Source organism: Anas platyrhynchos, chromosome 8 (assembly GCF_047663525.1).
Source record: "Anas platyrhynchos isolate ZD024472 breed Pekin duck chromosome 8, IASCAAS_PekinDuck_T2T, whole genome shotgun sequence".
NCBI classification, from domain to species: Eukaryota; Metazoa; Chordata; class Aves; order Anseriformes; family Anatidae; genus Anas; species Anas platyrhynchos.
In genome coordinates this window covers 16712898-16740309 of record NC_092594.1, presented here as the reverse complement: position 1 = coordinate 16740309, position 27412 = coordinate 16712898, and the positions used below count along the sequence as shown (strand labels likewise).

At 49.4% G+C, this 27412-nt stretch overlaps 1 protein-coding gene and 1 long non-coding RNA gene across 3 annotated transcripts in view; one reads left to right on the top strand and one right to left on the bottom strand.

The window, feature by feature from the left end:
* The window catches only part of LOC113844284 (uncharacterized), a 135471-nt gene that overhangs the window by 77623 nt on the left and 30436 nt on the right, over positions 1-27412 (top strand). The gene's annotated exons all lie outside the window — the stretch shown is intronic.
* Positions 3028-8548, bottom strand: LOC101802072 (uncharacterized). Its single transcript, XM_005008868.6, has 3 exons — positions 7991-8548; positions 5657-5687; positions 3028-4685 (listed from the first exon to the last, which is right to left on the bottom strand). The coding sequence occupies exons 1-3, from the start codon at positions 8225-8227 to the stop codon at positions 4318-4320; spliced, it is 636 nt and encodes a 211-aa protein (XP_005008925.2). The 5' UTR covers positions 8228-8548; the 3' UTR covers positions 3028-4317.

Below are 27412 nucleotides of genomic sequence, written 5' to 3'. Positions count from 1 at the left end.
TCTGTGAACTGACTTTTCAATAACTGATACTTTAAAGAAAAGGTAATGATGACTGTGTTCCTATCAAATCTAAATCAGGTTTTGACGCCCAGTTAATAAGGAAATTTGTAGATTTTCCATTACAATGAGGAACATATGAGACTTTAATGGATACTGCTTAGCATCTGTACTGTGAACTCACTGGGTTTGCACATCTTGAGTTTCTCCTCTGCCCGCCCTTTCTGCAGGCTGTGATGCTGGATTCAAACAGCTAAGAGCAGACCCTCTGTTCATAGCTCTTAAATTTTTGAGATTACTTGAGGTCGAAAACCCCATTGTGGTCTTCAGTTTCTAGTGCTCCACTTTAACCCTCCATCATCTTCTTACATTTCTGTCTTCTAGTTTCTGATAAACTATGGTGGATCCAAAAATCACAGCTTGACAAAAGTGTGCTTTAAGAAACCTCAGTTACATGTCCAGTCTATTTTGCTTGGCCACAGAGATTTCTTCTTTTCTGGATGAAATCCTATTTGTTTGCATATAGGTCAGAGGAGCCACAGTCTTTTGGGGTGAGTGCTTCTGCTCTGCTGTGTGACACTTGCTACTCACTGTGAGGAGGGAGCACAACCTGCCTGCTGCCTCCTTTCCCCGTTGTTTGGGTGGATGGCTGTTCCTCCAAAGCACACAGCCACCAAACGTGTATAGCAAGAGCATTACGACATGCGTCGCTCCGTATTCTAGTAGGGTGCTCATGTTTTGGTGAACATTTCCCCAAACCAGGAACGCAACTTGTAACATGCTGTAAGAAAAGGGAAGTTTGTTTCCAGTTAAGCTGGGGCCTGGGGAAGTCGAACTGTGTTTGAACGGGATGGAGTAGCAAACAGCTCTGCCCTGCCCTGCCACCCTGCTTCAACAGCACACAGAAATGGTCTCCCAGGGAGCTCCAGGCCCTTTCCGGGGGGCTGCACCATGGCTCAGTTCTTTCTCTTCTTGGATTGGGCGTAAAATGAACAAATGTGCTGCTTACTAGTTCTGCTTTTGCAATAAAGCCTCAAAAAGGGAGTAAATTGGCTCTAGCAAGGCAAGTCAAGCACATCTAGAGAGATTCACTTGGTTCAAGCAGCTACAGGGCTGGAGGTGCTTCCTACTGGCTCTCTTGTGCTCCTGTAGCAGGGGAGGGATTTTAACAAGTGCTCACATGTCTTAGAGAACATGGACCAGTGGCTTTCAGGGGGGCTTCTGCAGGAAAAATACCTGGGGTAAAAAATATCAAAGCACCAAGACAGTTTTTGGTGACAAAGTCCATTTTCAAAAGTGCCTCTGACACTTTGCTAGCTGCATCCCACTGGCTGTGGGGAAATTCAAGTCACAAGTGTTCAAGGGGCACCAAAGGCAAGATTTGGCCTTTTGCAGCACTAAGACCTTGTCTGCCCAAAGGGTCTTGCAGCAGCACTTGTTTTTTTTTAGGTTAGCAGCTCTGTACTAGCTGACCGTGTTGCTCCTAACCTGATTAAATTTTTGTATCATGCTGTAATAAAAACTATGTGACTTCCATCAACGATGGAGAGAGTAGCATACTGAAGTGTGGTGGTGCTAGGTGGCTTGAGGATGTTTGTTAAACAGATGAACTGACTCATATCTTGTGATATTTTGTATTCAAGTATTTATTTTTTAAAATCTGGATTATTCCATTTATAGAAGCACATTTTGGTTAGTTCTGAAGACACAGAACTCTGAACTTTGAGGGCCTTTGTGCCTCTGATCCTGCACGGGGCTATGCAGCATACTAAGCTTCTGGGAAAGCAGAAACTCCCTGAGTCCTGTAAAGAAAAAAAAAGGCATTTTTTCCAGGCTGAAGGCATGTGACTAGTTACTTATGAAGTCAATCTCATGATACATTCATGGTCCTTTAAGTCATACTTCCCGTAGATGAGAAAGCACATTTAATTAAAAGGCATTCATGCTACAGAGAAGTACGCTACTTTTTGGTAACCTGACATCTCAGTGAAAGAGAATGTGGTGGCAAATGATAATTTCCTGGTAGGAAATGATAATTTCAGTCATCAGAGAAAAAAGTTTATCGTGTAAATGACTTTTTGACACTGTAATGGTTTAATAATCCTGGGAATTTTCAGAGGGGCGGGATTTCCAGTTTGAGGCACTGGGCAAGGCAAGGAGATGTTTACATTGTTGAGGAATCTGAACACTTTGGTCCCTGGCAGGGTGGGCTGGGGAGGAAGGGTTGGGGCAATGCTGTTGTTTTCGTGACGTTCATGATGCTGGCCCCACTGAATGCGAGTAGCAATGTGTGAGGACCTCTGCATGCTCTTCTTGTCAAAGAAGGAAGAGAGAACAGAGATTTCCCCACACATTTTGAGGCACAGGGGAAGGACACAAGACTTAACACTGACACACTGATGGGAGGGGGATGCTGAGACCATCCTGCAGCTCTGCTGTGAGCAACCTTCTGATGGGCATGTTGAAAACATCCCATGGAACAAGGAGGCCTCCAGGCAGTATCTTTCAGATGACATTTCTGCATCTGCCTTCTGTTTTTATCCTTGCCTGGGTGTCGGAGCCAGATTTTCTGGCTGGGGTATTGCAGGGTTTGTGATTTTGTTGGTTTGACTTTCAGTGAGGAGTCTTTCACCCCCAGTGGGGGTTTTTGGACTTGCTTTGTGTCTCACAGAGTAACTGAGGGGGTGTCTTCACATGACAGCTTCTGCCAAATGCTGAAGCCATATTGCTTGCTTCTGCTGCCCGTCACTTTGCCCGCCTTTGTGCCCCTACGTGTGCGGGCTGCCCTGGTACAGACCTCCCCTCCTCCCCGTTCCCCTGGGGCTGAGCCACAGGCAGCTCCCCTGCGTGCAGGGCTCAGGACCCCATCCGATGCTGCCCTGGGACTGTGCAGCTCAAAATACTCTTACTCCGTGCTCATACCACCAGCCGCTCGGAGCAGAAGGTTCAGTGAAAGTAGATGAAGGGTAGAGAAATGCGTCAGTCAGTTATCTTCTCGGTCCGTATCAAAGAAGCGAGATGTACTTGCGGTTTGTAAGATTTTTTTATTTTAAACTGAGGGAAATAAACCAAGCAAAGTAAGAACAAGAGTAACATTTTCATCAGTAACAGATTGCACGAAACAAAACATGAGACTGGAGAAATCTCTGTGAAAGGTTGGCGCTTGGTTCTTTAGAATTAAAATACATAGAATATAAAATTGTAAGAGCTACCAGCAGAACTAACTGCCCCAACCCACCCCAAGCACCCGAAGTGATTATTTATTTCCAGTCAGCTTCTCAGTTGCTTTGCTTTCCTGTGCAAATCCATCCATAAGGCTGGGATGCTCTCTGAGGCACGGCAGAGGGGTTCCACACACTAAGGTGGAGCTGGCAGGAAAGCAAAGCACCTAGCCCCTGGGAGAGCCCAGGCAAGGGAGAAAAACTACACCATGGGGCAGCTGGATCACCACGTGGCCACAGCAGACTGGTTTTCCAGGAGCACTTTGCCCTTGCTAAGGCTTTGAGACCTTCCCTTGATGTGCAGGTGATTTGGTGTTCATCCCAGCAAGCGCTGTAGGTAGTCAAGGCCTTGAAGCGAGCAGTGTCTCAGCTCCCCAAGCAGGTGAAGGCCGTGCTGCTCCCCTGCTGGCTCATATTTCCCACCTCCCCGCTGCAGCACCGGCCTGGTTGGGCAGCGTGCCACAACTCTGCCTGCCTGGGGCTGTGTTTCCCTTAGGAATTTCCCCTTAGGAAACTCCAACGTGGTGTTTCCCTTGCCAGTAGCACAGAGAGGGCAAAGCTGCAGGTGGGGTGGAGAAGCTTTCCTTTCATCACAGACTGTCTCTGAACTGCCTCACCCCCCACCCCCCCACCCTATATGCACCATTCATGGGCAGGCTGTGCAGGAATCGTGTAGAATACCTTAGTTTTACATGGCACCTTTCATTAGAAGGGACCCAAGGTACCAACGTCTACCCAGCTCTGAAATGCAACCAGCTGCAAAGCAGAGCTCCTCCCCAGCTCGGAACAGATTGAATATAGTGACTTGTCTTTCCAGGACCTCAGGGGCAACCCTGCAGTGCATCAAAGACTCCTCATCCCAAAAGCATCTTTCTCTCGCACTTTGTGGTGATCAGGTGCCATCCCTTATTACCAAAGTTTGCTATCCCCCCCTTTTTTTAGTGACTCTGTCACTGCAGGGTACCAGCCTCTTACGGCATGCGCTCGAGCAAACTGAATTTCATACGAAGAGAAATTGCACGCTCTTCATCCATGACGATAAGTGCCCTAAGGTTTCCTGGAGGGTGTAAGGGAGGAGCTGACTCAGAGCAGAACCCTGCTATATTTTATACAAGCCCCAATATGTGTCATTCCCCATCCTAATAGCTTCAGGACTGATATTTGCCTCGCAGTAGAGCGTATCTCCCTTCTGCAGGTAGAAAGGCCTACCAAAATTTACCATGCCCTTTTCATCCCCCGCCTTTGGTCCGATGGCCTTGTTGAGACTGATGTTTGGCTCTTTGTACAGCTCCACTGAAAAAAGCTCTGTCACGTTCTTTCGGCGGCTGATCTGAGCGTAGATGAAGTAGTTGCCATTCTGCTTGATTATCAGGTGTTTGCGGTTCTGCTGCACCAAGTCATCGCAGTGCTTTAAGTTCCACTCCCAGATCATGGTAGCTTTGTTGCTGGATGTAGAATAGTTCAATACTGAGGAAAACACAGACAAAACAGGAATGGTGATTAACTGTGTTTAAAGACAGCCTTGTTCTGTACGTGCGCATTCTGTTACTGTCTCCTGTTGCCACATCTTGTTCCCCTCTCCCTTTCTGACATTTTCTGTAGATGATGATGATTGTTATTGTTACTACGGATCTTTTTCAGCTTACTAACTCAGAAGTGCTAGAAACGGGTCTCAATCTGCTGAGAGAAGCTCTGAAGGACCCTGGGGCCACGGGTGGCTTGCAAGGGCTCCCTGCCATTGCAGGTGAGCTGCTCAAAGCACCCTAGAGAAAGGGAACCTTTCTGAGGGCTGGGTCTGAGCTGGTCCCTAAGGAGAGCTACTTCATGGGCAGAACTGCAGGATGATGAGGGTTACAGGAATCTGCTCACTGTCTGGAACACACGGCCAGGTTTGACTGGGCATAGCACAAGGTGCATGTTTCTGCAGTACTTCATGCAGCAGGCTCTCGATGCAGGGTGGATCCAATAGCAGGTAACGGGGATACCCAGCCCCAGTGGCACCTGCAGCCACTGCCTCTGTCTGGGGAAGCCTTTCTGGTTAGATTAATGCCTGCCAAAGTGTTTCACCGATTTGATGAAATCTCCCTGAGGCTCTGTGCTGGTACACAGGCTGTTTCTGTAGAACTGCCCTTGCTTGAGCCTGACTACCGACACCGGGTAGCAACACGTCTGACCCTGTGACACTGATTTTAAGGGCTGATTCTGGCAGGGTTGACAGGGTTGCTGGCTGGCAGCCCTAGGTGCAGAGCTGAGGATATCTGTTTGTCATGGCCAGCGTGTCCTATGGGCTCTGTACTTCTGTGGTCAGAATTTACACCTTCCTGTGGAGCAGGTGAGAGCAGGCATAGGGACTGTGAGATGATACTGAGAGACAGTTATCTTTGTCCCAGCAAAAGTCTGACAAAACCAGAAAGCAGCTCTGTTATCTCCATACTTACAAAATCCGTGTGCCCAGCATGTCTCTGGTGGCTGTGGAAAGAAGCAAGGCTTGGTCAGTGTTTTCTGCTGAGACTTTTCCATCTGTCAGTGAGCAGCATTAGCATCTCAAGTACACAGAAGTGGTCCCCAGAAAGGGAAATAACATTTTAATCTGTAATTACAGTCATTGCTGTCAAATGCAAACAATGGTTTGTTATGAAAAATATAGTTGTTCTCTGACAAAATTTTAAGTGTTTAAAAAAGATCAGCCTTCTTCATATCCACTTTGGTGGTATTTTAACAAAATAAAGAAGACAACCAGTGCCTGGAGGAGGTCTGCACGTGTCTCGAGAGCCAGGACTTTCATTTCATGCCTGGACTCAGCTCTCACAAATGCAGATATGGACTCAAAGCCATATGCGTGGGGAGCTTTACAACATTGTGCTAATTCATCCTCATAAAAACCATGAATCATTGCTTATTGTGCATTGCAACTTGAAATCATTTATTCCAGAATTGGTGCTTTGGCGGGCCAGCCTATGCTGTAGTGCAGACGCTGCTTTCCCACTGTGCTCGGGGAGCAGCGGAGGCATGCTGACATCAAACTCCTTGCAAGGGCTCCGTTGCCTTGGAGTGCCCCGAGGGCTTCGTTGCAAGGAGAAAGAGGGAAACACACAGCTGAAGCGATGCTATCGAGAGTGTACCTATGTGCAGGATGGGGAGGACAGCTGCTGACTTTAAGCCTACCTCTCTTTAACCGCTACACCATGCTTAGCTCAGGGTGACAGGCACAGGGCTTTCTGGTCCCCTAGCCAGGGCGGCTTTCCGATGCCCTTCCAGCCCAGGGAAGGAGGTGGCTCTGTGGGAGCACACGTGGTAAACTGACAGGAGTGAAAGATTTCAGTACATTCCTGTGACTCATGGCTCGGTGTTTGCTTATGAAGGTTATGCTCTTCCCAGAGAGCAGTTTTGGAATTTTGTTTGCTGTCTGGTCAGGGACCCAAAAGAGCAGACTTGAGGTCAAGTTACAGGCGTAGGCACCCAATTGCCTCTCGCATCTTGCAGGCTGCGAGCTCTGAAATGTTTACGCTCCCTGCTGAAACAGGACCTCCTCTACTCCTTAAGAGGTTGCTGTCCTGCGTGCTGGGGAGGGTATCGTTTCCTTGCAGGGAAAAGCTTTTGATCCTTGCTCCTCTCTCTCTCTCTCCAATGAACATAAACCGATGGGATTAAGGACAGTTCTTTCACTTGCTAAAGGAACTGTCTTTCTGCAAGATCATATAAAGCAGGGTGTGAGAGGGCTGTGGGAAATGCTGTGTGTGTCTGGGTGCTCATTGCCATCAGAAGGATGCAGTTGTGACTGCAGGTCATGAACCTGCTACTCACAGCTCTGAAATAGATAGGGAAGGCTGTAGGAGGGAGGCTAAAAGTACCCAAACATTTTTTTTCTTTTTTTTCTTTTTTTTTTAAATTGTCTGCTAGATAGTGCTGTAAGGTGCAGAGCAGATTTCTCTCTTATGGAAATTGAGCAGATTTCATATTTTATAAAAGCAATCAGTGCTTTGCAGAGTCAGTTCTCTGAAGGGTCCCTGGAGTCATTGTATCCCAAGGTTAGATGATTCTCAAGACCATGAGAACAAGCCATCCTGCCTCCTAACAGAAGGGGACTTTTTCCTTGCCCATTTTCTCCCCAGGACTGAAATTGGAGGGAGCTACATCACAGTGGGATATTAAAAACAAGCCTTGGATCTTCCCAGAAACTAATTCAGTTTGGAAAGCAGCAAGTAAAAAGCTGGACTTCAGCACTCTAATGACTTGGCTCTCCCTTTTTTTTTTTTTTTTTTTTTTTTTTTTGTTACAGCACATGCAGATAGAGAAAAGGGAAAAACAAAACAAAACAAAAAATGAAATTAGCTAATGAAATCCAGAAGACAACATGACTCAGTAACTTAGGCAAGACTATAAGACTCTATTAGCACTTGGCAAAGTAGAGTGAAAAGTCTTTGTGCCTGGTGAAAGACCAAGACTCCTCAGCCTCTTGTCCTGACAGAGCATCATCAGTCCACATCATATTAGGAAAGCACACATCATTGATGCAGGAGAGGACATAAAAGAGAATGAAATAAAAACTTGGGTTTTTGAAGCTTATGGAAATAGAAGCAAAATGCTGAAGATGATTTCCCAAGGCACTGGGTCAAATGTTATCAGATACAACTTGGAAAGCAAAAGAGTTAACAGTCTCCAAGAGAGAAAGAATGACTAGTTTACAGTTAGATGATGTTATAAACACAGCAGTATTAACCATTAGGAGTATATGCATGTTGTATAGTCCAGAGTCAGGAATTTATCCTTACCTGTTTATGAAGGAGCAAACAGGTGACTACTGAGAGCGCAATCAAACCAAATATTGAAGTATATAAAGCCACTTTGCAACACGGACATCTCCTTTGCTGTGGAATATTTCCATTCTCCAGCAAGTTTGGTGCTTCCATGATGCTTATCTTCGGACAGCCAGAGACGAGGATGCAAACAGCACCAAGGTCAGAAAAGGCACTGACAGAATTCCTGATCTCATTACCAGGACGGAGCATGGAGACAGTTTTATGCTGGAGGTTTCCCCATGCTAATAAAGCTGAGAGGAGGAGCCATGGTGTGTTTCATCACTAATCCGGGACTAAGAGGCAATGAGTGAGTGTTTCCTCATGAAACTGAGGCGCAGAGGACTTTCATTTGGCTCCCAGCCCAAAATGACCAAAATGAAACTCCGGTAATAAGCTGTAAGGGTTCCAAAATGCACATCAGACTTTTGTGCGAGTCAAGTTTACAAACTTTTCAGCAAGCATAAACTGAAGGGATGAGGTGCCAAGATGGCTGCATGCAATCTGCTCCCGTCTCTGGAGGTACTGGTGCTTTGCGGGGCTGAGAAGCTGGCACCAGACTAAACCCGTTTCTCATTTTGACACCACAGATCTGAGCAGCGATGACGGAAGGGCATTTCTGCAGTTCCCTGAGGACATGATTCATGCGGTAAAAGTGAAACTACACACACTTAAACACATGACTGCAAGCGAGCAGTACTGTGGAGCCACAAGTATGGTCTCGGTGGCAAGTGGAAACGCTTGCATGCAAACAACAGCTTTGACTTCCAAACTAATGAATTGAGCAGAAGGGCAGAGTACGAAAATAGTCCACATTTTTCAAATTTCTTCCACATTGCAGTTTGAAATGAGCTGGCTGATTTTCAGAGTCTTCCTAAAATGATTGATTTAACTGTCAACATTGGAAGTAGTTTATATTTTTACACTGTACATAATCTTTTGACTTTTCTTCTGATATGAATGTGTTCTTCATTGATGTTTATTTAAAAAATAACTTGGATACCCAAGGAGCTGTCACTTAGAGATCTGTGACAGCTGTGCTGCACTCACTAATTCTGCAATGGATGGAGTGCATAGAAAATGAACTTCATGCACTTCAGCATTCTGCTCTTCCCAGTCCTCATTACAACCTGCAGAGGAGCCTCCACTTGAGGAATGGGGAAGCTTGCTTGTGCCACATCCAGGCAGCCGCTGGGACAGTGCCAGCTGTTGCCTCTCTTCAGGACATCTCCATCGCCAGCCCAAGCACCCCGGCTCTTCTGGATTGCAGCCCAACTTGGACTTTCTCAGAGGAAAGGTGCCAGGGAGCTACTCAGAGCAAAGCCCAATGTGGAAGGGCAGCAGTGGAGGCAGCAGCAAGATGCATGCTTGCAGCTGGACGTTGCAGGGTCGTTTGCCATCAGGGCACACTTTGGGACAGCTTCAGGGCAAGGCGTGGGCATGCCTTTAAGGAAAACCCCAGAAAGCCTCAATGTGATTTTCCTGTGGCCCACCACCCCCAGATGGTACATATTTTCTGCCTGTCTTGGTGGTGACTCCACATGGCTGACGTCAAGGAAATAGGGTACTTTCCACAAACTCCTAAAAAAGGCAATTAAGGACTTGGCGTGTATGGGGAGAACCATTAACCTCTACCCTGTGTGTATTTTTCCGTTCCCAACCCTGCAGTGATACAAGGGAAGAGCAATGGCTCTCTTTGCACCAGCTCCCTTCTTCAAAGAAATGGTTCATTGAAGCCATGCCTGCCAGAGCCATGGAGGATCCAGCTACTCCTCTGGGAGCATGCAGAATCATGCAGTCACCCCGAAAGGCAGCAGCACCAGAATGACAAATACACGCCACCAGTGCTGCAGGGCTGGTTTAGGAACCCTATTTTGGCCCCAAAACAACATTGACCTGTGACTCTGACCCTGCAGCAGCAGGCATTAAGCTTGCCACTCCTGGCTTTGACCAGATAAAAAGCCCTGAACAATCAATTTTAAAGCATGCAAATGAGACTTCCTGTGACATGCCATATACTATGTAGGCAGCGAGGGTCTGAAAAGGTGTACATTAACAAACACAACAAAACTAGAAAGTGGCCCAAGACAGGAAAAGAAAATCTACCAACAACAATTTGAGCAACATTTTTTTTTTTTTAATCCCGTAAAATAACCCTACTTTTTGTTTGCATGTTTGTTTTTTTGCTTTGCTACCTGAGATAGAGCCCAGGGGCAGAAAATTGTCAGTCTTAGCACCCAGAATTTGCTGGTTACTTAGAGAAAAGGGTGTTAAAATGGAAAGGATCAGCTTCAAGAAGGGGCTGGAGCTGGGTCCAGACATCGAACAGGCATTTCACTCAGTGGAGGTGGAGTCCAGCTCGTGTTATATTTGCATGAATTACATACTGAGCATGCATACGGTGGCTTGTGTGTTCACAGTTAAGTAGAAGCGCTGAAGGGGCTGTAAATCCTTCCTGCCATCACGCTATCTGTAAATGCATTGCCTGCTGCGTGGCGGTGCTGCAGTTCCGTGCCGGGATCCGTGATGCTGCGGGGCCGGGGGAGCCCGGGCAGGCACTGGCAAGCGAGGACATTTTGTTCTGCAGTTCCCTGCAGCCTCAGCCTGGCCTGGGTGTGGTGACAGGACTGTTTAAATTAAGGTGTTCTATTTATTTTTGGAGAATATTTATGGCTGAGTCTCAACTGCGTTTCCTCTGTAGATCCCCATGGTTTTTGTTTCGGCCAGTGTTTAGCTATATTGCCCCCGGTTAAGAAACAAACTCAGCCTAAAGCCAGCAGTGCAGAGGATATGTTTCTTCCTTATTTCCCATCACTTCTCAAAAGTAGCCCTGGGTCTCGGAATAGGAATGCAACGGGTGTATTTATTGACAGGGTGCCCACCGTATGCTGGTCTGATCCTTCCTTTTCTTCCCTCTGTTCTAACAGCTTGTTAGGATGGGATGGAAACAAGTTCACTGTACAAACAGCCATGATTCATACAACGAAACAAGACGCGATTCCTGCCTGCCTTTCCTCCCTTGCACCCTTTCCCTGATTGGAAATGCACGAAGCTCAACTCTAGCATTTAAATTGTTTTGGAATTTGTGGGTGCAGGAATTTGACTCTTTGTAAGCTTTTTAATACAAACTATCTGTCAAGGTGATTAAAGCGCAACTAGTCAGCTTTAGATTAATTAATTTCTAAGCAGGAATTTCACAGCTGCTCTGCAGTCCTAACCTCACTTCCTCTGCCTAAGCACAGGCCCCGGGGCCGTGGTAATTTCTTGGGCCAGGTGCAGAGCAGGACTTGCGGACTTACCGCCCTGTGTTTAGACACGAGCTTTCCGTAAACCAGCTCGACACCAGATGACGATCACGGTTTGAGTGTTTGTCCAAGCTCCTCTCACTCAAACGCTGGGCTGTGCTTTCCAGCCCAGTCCTGGGGAGATGCTTTCTAAAGCCTCAGCAGTCACAAACCATGCAGTTTCTATCACCACGTGTGTCACCACCCAGCGTATCTATGCAGTTTGCTTAGCCCCAGGGTAAGTTTTCTGAGTCCTGACTGACTTGTTTTCAATGGCAGGATAAGTTGCCCCATCTTTACCATCTGGTGCAGCCTCTCTTTATGGGTGCTTGCGGGAAGGATGGCACGTTTCCAGATGCCACGTCTTTCCAAGGATGTGAGAGAAACTTTCACCAAGCTGCAGGAGGCTGTGCACCCCAGGGGCTCAATGGGAAGCTTCAGACCCAGGCCACGTGTTCACAGCTGCTTGGAAATCCAGCCCATCTGGCTGCAAGCAGATGCTCCGATAGGGGGGCTGGGGGTGACAAGCTGACAAGCAGCACTTTTTGCTCCAGGGCTGGCCAAATGCCTGGGCTGGTTTTACGAGCACAGAGACAGTTAATAGAAAAGCCTCGAGCATGTCATACTACAGGCTTTCTCAAGACCCAGTTCTTTGCCAAGACAAGTTCTTAACTGAGCAAACTCTCCCTCCCTAGATACTCCCAGTTGTCTCCCTGTGTCACAGCCACCTCCCAGGTGAGTGGGCCAGTCCTCTGGTTTTGCCTCACACTTTCAGCAAAGCAGTGGTGCGCCTGATGCTCACTGTGCTGAGCCTGCCAAGGATGATGATGACAGCATAGGGACTCCTCCGGGGCCTGGGAGGAGCCCCAGCACAACTGGAGGCTGTGCCAAATTTGTGATTTTCTTACCTATTCTCTCTCTGTGTTAAATTTTTGTCTTGGGTGCTGTCTGCCTTCAGTTTCTATCCATTACCTTTCATTTGGCCACTGGCTGCAAGGCTGGCGAGCGGTACGATTGATTGTTGACAGCAGCAGTAACTGATTGCAGCGGTGAGTGAAGCAATGGCTGTATAATTAATGGAGTCTTAGATGGAAAATTGTCCTTTGCATGGTTGGTGCTGTGACTGGAGCTGTAATCCAGCTAAGCCAGCAGCTCCTGGAGGAAAGCTGGAGACACCCCAGTACCATCAGGTAACTGGGAGCATGCCCTTCTCCCAGCAGACCCATTGGAACAAGAGGGCTGGTAAAAGGGGCCGAGTCCAATTACAACCTTACACCCCCAGTAGCCTCTCATAACTCCGAGGAATGGATGTTGTGTCTGTGGAAATGCGTCAGGACATTTTCATTGCACAACAGAGGCTTCTGGTTCTGGTTTAAAAAAAGGCTGTGACTCCGTGTTCCCATCCGGAGCCTTTGGGCCGAGACCAAAGCGTGTTTCTTCCGATGCACAGTACCGGCACTGCTCTCACATCTTCCCACGGAGCTGCAGTGGGTCTGAGGCTGCAGGCATGTCCCCTCCAGCAGCAGGGCTGGCTGGGCTTTGGCCAGCTCCCCGGTCACTGGCCTCACCGCCTGCCAGTGCCACATGGTGTAGTGTGTGCCTGTGTGCCCCAACCAGAGCCTGGGCTATTCCTCAGTCCTTCTGCACAAGGACTAGAGCAGAGCCTGTCGTGGTTTAACCCGGCCGGCAGCTAAACACCACGCAGCCGTTCGCTCACCCTCCCCCCTCCCTCTCTGGGACGGGGGAGAGAAATGGAAAGTGAAGCCCGTGAGTTGAGATAAAGACAGTTTAATAAGACAGGAAAATAATAATAACAAAATAATAGTAAAAATAATAACAATAATAATACAATGGTGATAATAGGAAAGTAATAATAGTATGTACAAACAAGTGATGCACAATGCAATTGCTCACCACCTGCTGACCGATGCCCAGCCTAACCCCGAGCAGTCCGGCCCCCTTCCCCTGGCTAGCCATCCCTATATATTGTTTAGCATGACGTCAGATGGTATGGAATACCCCTTTGGCTAGTTTGGGTCACCTGTCCTGGGTCTGTCCCCTCCCAGCTCTTACTGCACCCCCAGCCTGCCCGTTGGCAGGACAGAGCAAAAGGCTGAGATGTCCTTGGCTTGGTATAAGCACTGCTCTGCAACAATTAAAGCATCGGGGTGTTATCAGCACTCTTCTCATCCTAAGCCAAAACACAGCATTCCACCAGCTACCAGGAAGAAAATTAATTCTGTTCTAACTGAAACCAAGACAGAGCCTTACACTTAGGTCTTCCAGTGGTTGATCTCGTGACTAACCACTAGGCCACTTTTCACTGGTCCAAAATAAATATCTGCTCTTCTCCTTTCCTCCACAGTTGTTGCTGAGGAGTAGGAATCCTCGGCCAAACCCAGCTTTCTTCCTCTCCAGAGGGCTCCCTTCTGTACTCTCTCCTTCCACCTGCAGACAGTTGAATGTATCACAAAATATGCGATGTGCACAGTGTACCCAGATGGTGGAAAAGGGAGAGGGGAGAGAATTGTGGGTGGCCTTAGACAAACTGCTTTTATCTGCAGCTGGGAAGAAGCTGTTGCAGTCTCCCAGCTTCAAGCATTTCGCCTATCCCCTGTTTTCACTCTCCACATTATTTTTCTTTGCTGATGCCAGGAATGAGCACGAGGCAGGGCTGCACTTCTGGGCTGACCCCTCTGCTCCTACCCCAGACATTCTCTCATAGCCTCCTTCACTTTCCATCTCCACAGTGTCACCTCAGAGTTAATGCTCACTTCCTCTTTGTCTTCCTTAATCAGCAGCCATGTAGGATGGTGTTGTCATATGTAAACACCACAAGTGACGCATTCCTCTACCCTCTTCTTCCTTTCCATGTGCCATCTTTCCTCTGCCTTCCCTTACAAATGTTTTTCCATTTTGTATTTTCCATCAGTGAGTATTTTAGCATTGCAAAAGCCAGATCTGCCACCGGGGCAACCACTGGTGGACATCAGTGGTGTCCCTTGATGCAGCTGACAGGGCTACCGCAATAAACTCGGGTGAGGCATAGGCAGCCCCTTTCCATGGCATTTCTCAGCAGGGCTTTCACCATGTCCATGAGTTGAAAAAGTCCATGGTCTCTGTTATGTGTGCAGCCAGATCTGTGTGCCAGCTTCAGGAATTTTTGGACTCGTGGTGGTGTATGAATTGCTTTAGAAAGAATCGTGCTGTAGGCAGGGCCGTGATCAGCTGGATTCCTGTGCTCCTTGGGCTTACTCATATGGTTCTTGGTTTCTGCATAGGTGCTTTTGAATGTTGTGGTTGACAACTTAGAAGCTTATCTGAAAATTAGACGTGCTCTTGATATCTTTGACAAATTTTAAAGAGTACGGTAGGACTAAACTGAGGAACACTACAAAATCTTAGCTGTGGTGTGCCTTTTCTGGAATCTTTTCTTCCCCTGTAAGTTCAGCTCAAACCCGTAATTTTCAGGAATGCAATGCTGTTGTGCATTGTGTGCTGTGGCAGACTGGAAACCCTTCAGCTAGGAGACTCTTCTCATTAGCATCTGGTCTGCAAAGCCTTCCTCCAGGCTGGCAGCCTTTTGCTGTCACCTTTCCTCAACTCACCAGCTTGGTCTGATGCTCCCTGCTGAGCGCAGCGATGGCAGTGGCTGTGCAGGAGTGACGTGAGAGCTTTCGGAGACACTTGGCAGGGACTCACAGCTCTCAGTGAGAGAAGTGTGCTATCTGGGAGCTCAGCAGTATCCACAAATAGCCTCTGGCAGCAAGATAAAAGATGTGCTTTAGGAAGAGGAGGAGAGAGTTGGGCCTGTAACTGACAAATTTCCATTCAAATGAAAAATGGAAAAGTGGTGGCCCCATTTTATGCTCACTCTGTTCTTCTTTCCTCTGAAGAAGTATGTGTCAAACATGATCTGTTGGTGGAGTTATATTTAGCCACTTTCTTTTCCTTGTTCTCTAGTTAGCTCTTTTCTTTCCTTCAGGGGCAATGCCTGTAAACTTCAAGTGGAAAAGTAGCCAAGCTGCAAGCTGTCAGCAGCTGTCAGAGGCAGGCTTCTCACGAAAGAAAGTAGCACCAAGACAGTGGCAGCACTGTGTGGTTTGGATGCTGTTACACTGCAACAAGGCTCAACTGTCGTAAAGGACCTGATGAAAGAGAGCAAGGCGCAGAGAAACCACAGAGCAGTATTAATTATCTCTGAACACGCTTCAGGGCGTGCCAGCGGTTAGAAGTGGGCTGGGGCTGGCAGTCCAAGCGCGGCGATGCGCCGCACAGGGAGCCCTGCTTCAGGCCCTTGGATGTGCTTGCCCAGAGCTGGGGGTGTCTGGGCCATCGGTGCTGATTGAGGAGGCTTGGGGGAGGTCATAGTTTGGGTTTCCTGCTGCAACACTCCCTCAGCCCGAGTCCTTCGGTCAAAGCAAAACACACACAGGACTGCTGGCAGGGAGATACTGCTGCATCTGGAAACCTGCAGTGAAGCGGTGATTTGCCTAGTCCAAAAAGTTGTAAAAGAGCCCTCCCCGATTTCTTGGCCACAGCCACCTGGCTGGGAACAGGCAGCACAACTTCAGCCCGCTCTGCATCCTCTGGCTGTAGGAGAGCTGCAGTGTGGGAGCACGAGTGTTAGCAGGAACAGCGTGAAAGGGACAGGGTGGAGAAGTTCTGACTGTGGCACTTGCTCTTCTAAAGAGCCCGAAGAGGGAAGTGGCTGGGCTTTCGTCTGCATTCTCCTCACGCAGTGAATACCAGGGGCCTTGGTTTAACTAGAATATCATTGTGCTTCTGCACTGTCCTTGGAAAGTCTGTTTGACTCAATTCTTTCGCAGACAGGTGGGTGAGTTAGTTTTGAAAGTTTCTGGTGCTGGTTCACTCCTTCAGCAAGACCCCTGAGGAGATCCTCTGCCCCCCTCCTCATCCCATGCAGGAGCAGGAGTACTTGCACGGCACAGGAAAGGTGTTCAGATCACTGTTCCTAAAGACCCCAAAGAGGCCCTCTCTTCCAGGGCTGCAGATGTCATTAAAAATGAGGAGTTTCTCCTCGGTCTCCCATGGGCTCACAGATTAAGCAGATAATCTCTTTCATGTGGGCACAGAGAACAGGTCAGTTCTTTCTCTTGGCATCAGACATTTACAGACAAGCAATCTGTCCAGAGGACACAAGGACTCCTAGGAGATTTTTTCTACACCCCCAAATACCCCAGTTTTCCTGGGAATTTCGTGTGACTGATTCATGCCCTTCCTGGAAAGACAACATTTGGGATTGGACATTGCAAGTGTAGCTCCTGGAGCAGAGCAGAACAGGCAGGTAAACTCAGGTCTTCAAGCCTCAGTTCAGCTCTCATGGACAACAAGATGCCTGCCTTTTCCAGTAAGTCTCATCTCCAGCCCAGTCCCAGCACACCGTACCTCCCAGGTGCTCTTCTGCCAGACTGTTCCTCGCTGTATTTCTATAGCAGATCATTCCTGCTTAGGCAAAGGATAAACTTGCCTGCTATCCTTTCTGAATGGCAACTCATTATTTTAAATCTTCCCTCCAGACTGTTTGAACACTACCCCTGCCCTTCAGTAACACTCCTGCTTTCGTGTCCAGGCTTGAGAGCCTGCATTTGCTCTTCTATACCTGCCCCTCGCATAGCACAGTGATGTGAATCAAGCGCGGGGTCTCACTGTACAAAAGGGTTCATCTTGGCCCCAGTGGGCATTTAACCTAGGTTGCATCAGCTCGGTCCATATCCACTGCTGGAGCTGCTGGGGTTTCTGTTAGCAGAGCGGTCAGGGCATTAATTTGGATGGGTTTATTTCAGTTACAGCCACCCCATTTCTTTTGGCTTCTCTCTTTAACATGCTGTCTGTGTGACAGCAGAACTTGGCTCTTCTGTGCGAAATTGAGACACTCCTTGCGTGGGCCGAGCATGGAGCAATGGGCCTTCTAGCAATGTGGGAGGTTGTGTAGAGAAGGCTAGGACATGGTTCTCATGTGAAATCACAGGGCACTTGGGCATGCTGCAGGGTGTGTGGAGTCATTCCCAGGGACAGTGCTGCACCCTGAGCACACAGCAGCAAGGAGCCAAGGGAGAGGAGCAAGGGAAAAAGAGCAGTTGTTATCTCATTCAGCTCTTTCACTTTCCTTCCACACTGCTTAAAGAAAGTGAAGTGCTGTTTGTTTACTCATCCATCCTACTCCTTCTCTGGCAGAGATCCCAGCTCACTGAAATGCGAAAGAAGAAATCCTACTGAGAGCAGTGACACACTGGTGTGATGCTTCCCAGCCCAGGGCTGGCAGGCTTACATCACCCGCCCCCAGCCACTGAAATCCTCCTCCTCCTAATCCTTCAGAAAGCCTTACAAAGCAGCACCATGTGTTGCATCAGCATCTGGCAGCTTGCCTCCCTCCGTTTCTGCCCTCAGCAGTGAAATGAAACTATGGCCCTGCTGCTGCAGCTTGCCCAGCTCGGAGCCACGTGCCCACTCTGGGACAGCCAGCCGAGAGACCTGGCTCTGAAAACCTCATTGCTCGGTGGTGGAAGTGTGCTACAAGGCACCAGCCCCTTGGGGCGAGTGGCCTGGTGGGCGATGCAGTTTCTGCCTTCCTCAGTAGCTCCCCGTGGGCAGAGCTGAGCTGCTCGGTGACATCCTGAGCCCTGTGCTATCTGACCTGCCCTTACTCCCCACTGCCATTGCACAAGGGATGCCTGTGCTGATGGTATTCTCATAGCTTAGCGCGTGGATGTTGTTTGAAAGTTCCCCCCTGCTGACTTCCTCCACATTGCATCATCAGGCACTGATTTGATTTCCTCCGTGCATTTGAAGAACAGCCGCTTTACCAGCAAAGTCAGCATCGGGAAACGCTGGAGCCAGGGCTGTGCGAGCTGCCTGAACGCCCTCCCGTACCCTGCCTTGCGCAAACCCCAGGGTCACATGCATGTTGCAAGAGGGGATTTCCTCCTCTAGTGCTGCTGCAGAGGCGGCATTGGTGCAGTGTGCGGCCCAGGGCAGCATCGTGGTCTGGGTGCTCTGGCCACCTTTGACCAGATCTTTTCCCAAAGTATTTACCTTTCCGTTCAGCCTTGTGTAATGGTGGACAAGCCGTGTAGGCTCCAAGGACCTTACAGTCCTGCCCTACTTGCCAGAGCTGTGGTGTCTTGTGCTTCTTTGGGTTGAGCAGTTTGTGAGGGATTTCTGCCGTGTGAATCTGCTGTTTTCTGAGCCTATCCACCCGGCCGTGACAATTCCCCTGGTTATTTACCTAGTGTATGGAGAACAAAAACACAGAGTCCTTGTTTTCCACTTAAACCTGACATCTGTCCATTTAATGGGATGCTCACCACCTCCCAAGCTAGTTTTGTATGGAGCAGAGAGTGTGGCTCCCAGCTCGCCCTCCCACCCCTTACAGCTCTGTGGGTCCTGCAGAGTCCCACAGCTGCAGGGCTCTCTGCCCATCCCAGGGCCGTGCAGCTCAGGGTACCCCCTCTGAGCATCCGTGATCCATGGCCAGAAGCAGGAACATGGTGGGGACTGCAGGCGTGCAGGCCCCGGTGGTGGAGTACCCATGGCGAAGTTGAATACTGTGGCTGAGAGACAAATCTTCGGAGGAAGGAGTTGCCAAACCCCTACGCTACTACAGAGGGATATCCCAGTGCAATGTCTTTCGGAGTTCACAGCGTTGCGCCACTTAGAAAAGCAAAAAGGATCTCCCCTGCAGCTTGTGGACAGCAAGCCAGATTGTAAATGCCTGTCACAGTAGTGGCCACGCTGTGCTGCAGCCCAGGAGACCACAGGCTTGGGCGAGCACGTGCCGAGTGCCTGTCCCTGCTCCTGGGGGACAGGGCACACTCGTGCACGGCCAGCTGCTGAGCCACCGTGCCCTGCCCTCGCGGCCAGTGGGGCAGCCTCTGCTGCCTGGAGCTGTTTCTCTTTGGCAGGTCATGAACCTGCTGCGCTGCTAGAAACCCTGTGGCTCCGTGTCAAGGCTCCTCTGCAGGAGTCTCCTTCCTGTGTTTACTCAGCAAATGGTTTCTGGGCTCTGTCCAGGGGAAGGGTGGAAAAGCCACAAAGGAAAGCGGACTGGGGAACAGCATCCCACACCCAAGGCAATTCCCTGTCCTTTCGTGCTGGGGCTGCTGGACTTGCCAAGAAGGCAGGGACGCAATGGCCAGGCACGGTCCTGGGGCTCAGCCAAGGGCTCCTTCTGCCCCATCAACGCAGCTGAGCTGGGTGGCTGCCTACCATCTCCGCTCAATTGCTTTTTGTCTTCTTTTTGTCTTCCGAGAGCCGAGCTTCTATTCCTGGCTCCTGCGTGTGTTTGGAAAACATGGCTTGTCCTCACTCCAGACCAGAGGTAATGGAAAAACGCAGCCCTCCAACTGCTTTCCATGTTAGCACTGCGGAGCTCCCCAGGTTTGCATTTCCTCATGCAGACTTTCTGACTCCCAGGAGATGGCCTGGACAAGCATCAGAGCTTGTTTGAAAAAGCAGCAGGGTTTTCCCTGGGACTGTGTAAATGTCTGGTTTAGTAATTCACTGAAAATTTAGAAAAACATCTTCCCTCGCTCCTCTTTCCAGATGGAAGTAGTCAGTTTTACCAAGGTGTTTTGGTCATCCCCCTATGAAGTGTTTTGTTTTGCTCTTATTTGTTTCGTTTTCATTTGTTTGATTTGAAATAACTGCTGTGTGTTTTGAAATGAAGCCTTATTTTGAAATGAAACTTGTAAACAGTTAATTTTGAAAAGAATTAGCAAAAAATCACTGCCTGTGCGGATGTGCCTGCTCAAATCCGAGTCCCAGTTATGTTAACATGACTCAGTCCAGTCCCTCAACTGATTTGATTAAATGTCTGTATTGCATTCGGAGGAAAGAAGTTATTTTTAGCAGAACAGGGGGTTGGTTTTAGCAGAAATTAAGAGATTTTCATCCGAATCTAGTGTGATAACTCATGTAAAGAACAGTTGTAAACCTTTTCCTCAAATCTAACCCATGAGTTGGCTCTTCAGAGCTCCAGTCCTAAGCTCTCCTCACTCATACCTCTTGGCTTAGGGCCATGGCAGCATCCCCAGTTGCAAAAGAAAGACTTCAACATGGCTTTCTTGACACTTGTGGAGGTTCTTGATACTGCCTCTCTTTCGGTATGCTCAAACCCATGTTCACAGCCACGCTGTGGCGACTGAGCAGCCCTCATCTTCCTGTGGCCACCTGAAGGCTGGCAGTGGTGGTGGCAGCATGGATGGGGTGTAGAGACCGCGTGTTGGGAGTGCTGAGCTGGTGGAGTCAAACGCTGGATTCAGTCACCCCTTTGCTCCGTGACAGTAGTCACAGCAGCCCCTGCTTGGCTTCTGCAAGTCCCTACCACACTGCAGGCATGAGTGAGGTCACTTGTGTGTAGAGTGCTAGGAAAACAAGGGCAGTTTTCCCTAAGCACAGCACGAGGGAATCCAGTCAGTGGTCAAGCACAGCTTATCTGATGTTTCATACCCCATCGGCGAGTGGTGGGTGGAAAAGATGGTCCTGTCTGTTTGCTTACATGCCCTCTCTATTTACTTCTGGAACGTAAAAGTTGATTGAGACTCAAGACAAAGAAAATAAAACTTCAGTCAGTATTGCAGCCTCAGCGACGTTTCCTGCCCAGCCCAGAAACCAATGTTCTGGCATTACTAGTTGGCACCTGTTGCTCCCCTGTTTAATGATTAACCTCCTCCAGAAGCCTCTCCCCTCAACCTTCCCTCGCAAAAGAACAGCCGCCTCTCTTCCAGCTCCTCCTGGCTAAGGGAGATGTCATCGCTGAGCTCGCTGAAGCGTGCAGGTTGCTGACAGATGCCAGCTGCCCACCCAGCACCTGGCAGGATGATCTCATGCGGCACGCTGCCCTTTGAAGGCGAGGGCAAGGAGAGGAGGAGGAGGCAGGGAAGGTGCAGCCGGAAAGGAGGCGTATTTAGTTTGCAAACATTCTGGCTTCAGGGCATCCCGGGGAAACGCTGTGAGAAAAACTTGTGATAACAGGATAGCTTTGCAGGATTGCAACCTGCCCCCTTGCTCCTACGCAGAGCTAGCATCCCTGCAGGGCTTGTTTTGCTTATCGAGGTCCAGATGTTTCCTTCATACATACAAGCTGGTGTTTACACCACCTGCCACCACATCAGATGGCATCCAGTCCTCAAAACCACAGGGACATCCCATGCCTCTTTTTCCCCCTAGCTGCCAAGCTCGTTGGGATGTACGGTAGTTGGGAACTTCTCTGTTCAGCCCGCAACTCCCTGGGCACCTATTTTTGGTATCCTGGAATGACTCAGTGTGCCTGTTCTCAGAATATCCCTGTTTGTTTCTTCCCTGCTCAAGTTCTCTTGCAGTGGATGGAGGCGGGAAATCACCCAATCCTCCATCTCCAGGGAAGCTTGAAAAATCAGCCGAAGAGCAGAGTTCAGCTACTGATGGTGGTGTCCCGTGTTTGCATGGTGGAAGACAAGGGGCAGGTGTTGTGCAGCCCGAGAGGGAGGTTGCACCCTGAACGAGGCCTGTCATTGTATGACAGCCAGCTGCAACCTTTCTGTTGAGCTTGTGTCACCGCACAAAAGTGATGGGGCAGCGTGAAGAATAAGCCAGAGGGAACCCAGCTGCAGCTGAACGGCTGTCACGGGTGAGATGTCCTTCATGAATTTTGCTTTAGGCCCTTTATTGGACCACTGAAACCAGATCCAGGAACAGACAGCAAATCTCCAGTCCTCAACTTTCCTTACTCATACACTTCTTGGCTGAGGAACACAGTGGCATCCCCAGTTGCAACAGGAAGGCTTCAGCATGTCTTTGCTGAAGAGCTGATGTCTTCTTCCCGGTGTCCTTCAACCTTCTAGGCAAGGAGGTGTCGGAGCAAGGCAGCCTGGATTGCCCTCTGCAGGGCTTCATGGGCACCTACCTACTTCCATCGCTTGCAGACAGGGAGCAAGGTTGCCCTCTTGGGGCCAGGAGCCTAGCTTTTGGGACAGGGAACATCCAAGGTGGCACCAAGAGGAGCCCAGGCCCCGTGGTCACCGGCTCTACGGTAGAGCCCAGGTACACCCTGCTGTGGTGGGCAGTTGCAACCACCAGCTGACACTTCAGAGGAAGCAAATCCGATTGTCCCTGCCCTACAAGGCAGTGGGATGCACGGGAAGTCACTCTTTCAGGCAGAATCATGTTTTATGGGAAGAGCTGCGGTCACAACACTCAGCAGGAGGGAACGTTCCCAGCTGAGGCCGTGTTGCTTTAGCAATGGCCGGGGGTGGCCTGGTGGTTGGAGAGGATAAAGCTGGCCTAAAACACAGCCGGTGCCCTAGGGACCATTATGTGTGCTGCTCAGGGGCAGAGCTGCTTTAAAAGTAGGCTTTAAAGCTCTAAGTGCCTGTCTCAAGCACTGCTCTGCTATTCAATTAATCAGTGCTGGGGACCCAAAGGCATCCACAGGCGTGGGCAAGGGCTGCAGGCAGTGTCATTATTAAATGTTTATTAAGTGGCTGTCGTTGCGCCAGCTGCTGCTGGAGCTGGACTGCTGCTGGAGGCCTGCTTTACCAGGCACGCCGGCTGCATGTCTTAGCTCTTGCTGAATTTGTCTGTTGGCTGGCCCCAACCAGAGCAGGAGCCAGGGGACTGGCCTCGAACAACGTCAGTGTCTCCTGCAACCCCCCAGCGGCCGCTCTGGTATTTCAAGCTGTGGAAAACCATCACAGCGATTCGGCATTTCAAACAAAACTGGGAGACTGGCGCCGAGGTTCGTTGTTGCATCCCCCTGCTGAATCCAAACGCCTTGCCGTCGCTGAATGCTGGTATTGCTGGAGCTGGGAGCAATAGGTGATGAGCCCAGCAGATTTGTGTATGTGAGGATGGAGCTGAGCGTGCAAGCATTGCAAAACAGACTTGGAAATAAACAAGCGGGGGCTAAAATCCCTAGCTACAGCAAATCTTCAGTACCAGAAGTGCTCAGATACTGGTGCACAATATCTGTAACCACAGTCCCTGCTTAATCTGTCTTAGTTAGCTGTTGTAACTTCCTGGGTCTGGTAAAAAAAAAGGGCTATACTGCAAGAACGATATGGAATATGCATGCAGCTGGAGTATTTCAGCATATTCATCAATGTGTATCTGAAGGATTTTAACATACTCATGGCGTTGATGATCATGAGGAGGAGGAAGAGGAAGTTTCAGCCCCCAGGGTGTGACCAATGCTCTCAGTCTGGGACCAGGGGGCATGGAACAGGGCAAAGAAGAAAATCTCATTGCTGTCTCTCCCTGCAGGAGCCCCAGTGACCAGACAGTCCTGGTCTTCCCAGGGGAGAGCTGGCGTAGGCAAAGCCACTCGTTCACAGTTACACTATGGTTATAAATGCCAAAAATATTTGTGTCTGAGTGGAATTATTAAACAGCCTTAGGACCAACAAAAAGGTACGCACAGAGTGAGATACCTGATAAGCATCAGTGCTGAGGTGGCACGTTTATCCATGCGCTTCTGCACATGACCCGTGGCAGATTATTATCTGAGCAACTTTCATTACTTAAGAGAGAGCCGTGCTCTTTCCTTATGACTGCGCTATATCCTCTGAGTAATCTACCATTTAAAGGTGTTTTTCAACCAAATTGATTCTTATTTAAAATGATGTGATTCTACAACTTCTTGATATGATTTGTAGTAATCTGTCGTACAGTCACTCCTGACACTGTATAAATCATCAGTTTTTCTCTTCGCCTCATGGTGCTGATAAGCCAAGATACCGCCCAGCCCGCAGGAGCTGGGTACTGACAGGGATTGACTGTCCATCTGTCCATCCCCCCAGCCCTCCCAGCGCAGAGCTCCTGAGATGCCTGCAGCCCCTGGCACTGGCGAGCTCTTCTCTCCACTCTCCTTCCACCTTCATTCATGGATTTCCCAAGCTGGTGAGCTGCCTGCTCCTTCCTGCTGCACGCTCACTACGTGAAGAACCGGTATCTGTCAAAGCACTGATCTGCTAATTGCAATAGTCGCTGGGCTTATCGTGTCTGGTCTGTCTCTGTGGCTTCCCTGGGTTTCGAAACACGCTACCCGAGAGAGTTTGTGTGCAGTGAGCAGTGCTGGCCGGCAGCACGCAGGCTGCTTCCAGCCACAGAGGGGAACTCTCATTTGCAGGTCAAGGGTTTTCACCCTGATGCATGCGGAGGAATGGTGCATCTCTCCGTAAAGCCATCTTTGTTGATCTGCTTGAAAAGCCCTTCAGACCTCCTGCTGCTGGGCTCCCTGTGCCTGTTTAGCTGCTAGCATGATACCTCCCTTGAGATGCTTGTGAAAGGCTTTAGCAGCAAGCAGCTCTCCTGCCACTGGTCTCTGTACGTAGGGTTTGCCTACTTGTGTATCTGACTGTGGCCACAGTGCCAGTTTTTGGTGCCTTTCTCTGCCCTTTTGATTGGCTGTGTTTACAATATGAAGCATTGTAGGGGGAGCACAGATGCTAATTACCCAGGAGAGCTTGTTCCCACTAAGCTCAGGCTTTAGTGGCCCGTTAATCTTCCCCTCTCGTTCTGGTACAGATTTCTTCACACGTCAGTGTTGCACTGAAATCTCAGAGCACGACTTGCTTCTGAAGAGTGACCTCATCACTGTTCAGCTCAGCCCAGCCCTCCCACGGCCTCATCCCTGCTTGTGGCCCCAGCTTGGCTGCTCCAAGCTGCCTGCAGATAGCTGGGTGAGTGAGTGAGTGGTGGGAGAGTTATCTCCTTCATCTGCTTCTGGCTGTTATTCTCACCAAGCCAGGCTGTATGACTGTACCCTCAACAGCAGCAGTCCTGGCTGCTGCCTGGCACGAGGCAGCTGAAGGCTCTGGCTGTGTCGGCGACAGTGCAGTCGGCACAGCCGGGAGGATGCAGCACGTGGGCCATGAGGCCCTGGCACGGGATGGAGGCAGCTGCCCTGCCTCTGGAAAGGAGGAATCGAGCATCACTCCAGGAGGTGGCTCAAGTTATTGCAGCCAGCTGGGATGCAGTGAGGTCTTGCTCTTGCACGCAGAAACAAATCTTTTCTTGTAAAGGGTGGGTGCTGCTGGAGACAACGTATGACTGGTCTGGAGGCTTTTTGTACCTGATAAGAAGCCACAAAAATTAGTCCTTCACGTCGTCAAGAGTGGGACGCGTGAAGCATCGGGAGAAGTTTCTCGTTGGTAGTTGTGTTAACATACTCTGGCTCTTATGGAAAATGATAGAGGGAGAAGCAGATGAACCAGTGTTTCAAACTACTGCACAGCAACCCCAAATAACATCTGAAACCAAATCTGTTTGTCTCCATTGGATGTATGTGTCCTGATAATTTGCTGTGCTGGTGATAGCAATCCAAAGAAGAAGACATTGACAGTAACAGAAATATCACAAATAATAACGATTAAAAAAAAGACAAAGGACAGCAAATCCTTTGACTTCCGTGAGATAGGCCAATGGTGTCTTGCCTCAGAGACCTACTTGGTGCTGAAATTGTGAGGTCGATGTATACTTTATGACTCAGATCCTATGCAGGGTTAAATGTTTATCTTTGGAGGTACGTTCAATACCAATTTTTCTTCATAAATAACAGGTCTCTGGGTTTCCAGTGAATATGTATGAATTTTGGCTTACAGCCAGTAATGAAAGCAATTATTCGGAAAGTACAGTTGTGCCCACATCAAGTTTTGTCTTGCCCCAACCCCCGTCCTGTTTTCTTTCTGAAGGCACACTGATGGAGCACCTTGGCCAGTGGCCCAGCTCCGCGCCTGGGTGCCTTGGCTGGCTATCAAAGAGCTGCATTGGCTACCAACCCAGCAAACCACAGCGACAGGAAAAAGTGCAAGCCCATGGGTGGGAGCCCATTTGTGCTTGGGAGCAGCTCTAGCTTATAATCCCCCTTGGGACAACTTTGCCTTATTAAGAGGTGAGCAATATGAGCTTCCAGAATGATTGGTACCAGCTGTCGTATCTGAAAGGTAGTTGTGCAAGGCTTTGCATTAGGAAGAAGAAATGTTTGTTTGCAGACGTCTGCTTCAGCGAGTGTGGGTTGATAAGAGAAGCACTCCTTTAGTCCTTCCCTCTTCCTGATGTCTGGAAATCTCAAACAGGATCCACGGAACTGCTTCTGGCATCACGTCCCTCCCCCGGGATGGGTCAGGGAGCCCCACCACCTCCTCCTGCTTTCCCCTGCAGGGCTCCTCGCAGGGAGGGTGAGCTGAGTGGGGCTCTGCCTGACCCCGGCTGGTGCTTGGGGCTGTTCTGCTGCAAGCTCCCTGCTTAACACCTTAATGAAACACATACCTTCAGCCTCCAAAGAGCTTGCCACGCTGCTAGCCTTGGCAACCAGACTCTGCTTTCTGCTGCCTGAGCTGGACAGGGCTAGCTTTGCCGCGGGGGGATCGGCTGCGCTTTGCCGAGCACATTGCAGAGTCTCGTTCCCTCTCTATCGACAGGCAATAGTCGTGACTCACGCTGGCTTGATGGTGTCTAAAAACCACAGGTTCATTATCCACCATTAGGTGTAACCGTTTGTGGTAGCAAAGGCAATGACTTTTGGAGGGATGTGAAAGGAGATTAAATGTTTCTATCTGATAATTCTCAGGCCTGCAGTGCTCTGCTCTGCTCTCAGCAGTTTCCTCTCAGCTAGGGAGCAAGAGCCTGGCAGATGACGGGCACGGATGAGGCTAGCTCCTCCCCAAGGGGGACCAGGGCACTTCCATCAGCTTTGCCACGATGTCCCTTGTTTTACATGGGCAGGGAGTGGGAAAGAGGAAGGGATAAAGGAAGGGATACACAGTTTATGCAGTAGTGTGGCTCAAACGAGATGCAGCAGCAGTTGAGATTACTTTAAAATTGTGGAGGAGCCGGTAATTACTGGCTGATGACTGTATGCTGTGTAATGGGTCTCATGGGAAGGCCTTTGAGGCACAGGTCAGGAGGTCCCCATGAGTCTGGGAAGCAGAGCGCCCCGTCCCTCCGGAGTCGGAGACTTTCTCCAGCAGCTGCCAGCTCCAGGCCTTGCACTTCAGCAGCTCACGCTGCAGCCGGCTCTGAGGGGAGACCCAAAACCTCAGCACAGTGATGTGGATGAACAGAGCTGTAAGATGCAACTCTAGCACCATCTACAAGCTCCTACGAGGCCATAACA

Excerpts from the sequence above, each read along its gene's own strand:
- LOC101802072 (XM_005008868.6), bottom strand. The coding sequence starts at position 8,227 with ATGCTCCGTCCTGGTAATGAGATCAGGAATTCTGTCAGTGCCTTTTCT. Across the intron at positions 5,688-7,990 it reads GTTTGCTCCTTCATAAACAG|CCACCAGAGACATGCTGGGC; the intron begins GTAAGGATAAAT and ends TTCTTTCCACAG. Across the intron at positions 4,686-5,656 it reads ATGCTGGGCACACGGATTTT|TATTGAACTATTCTACATCC; the intron begins GTAAGTATGGAG and ends TGTTTTCCTCAG.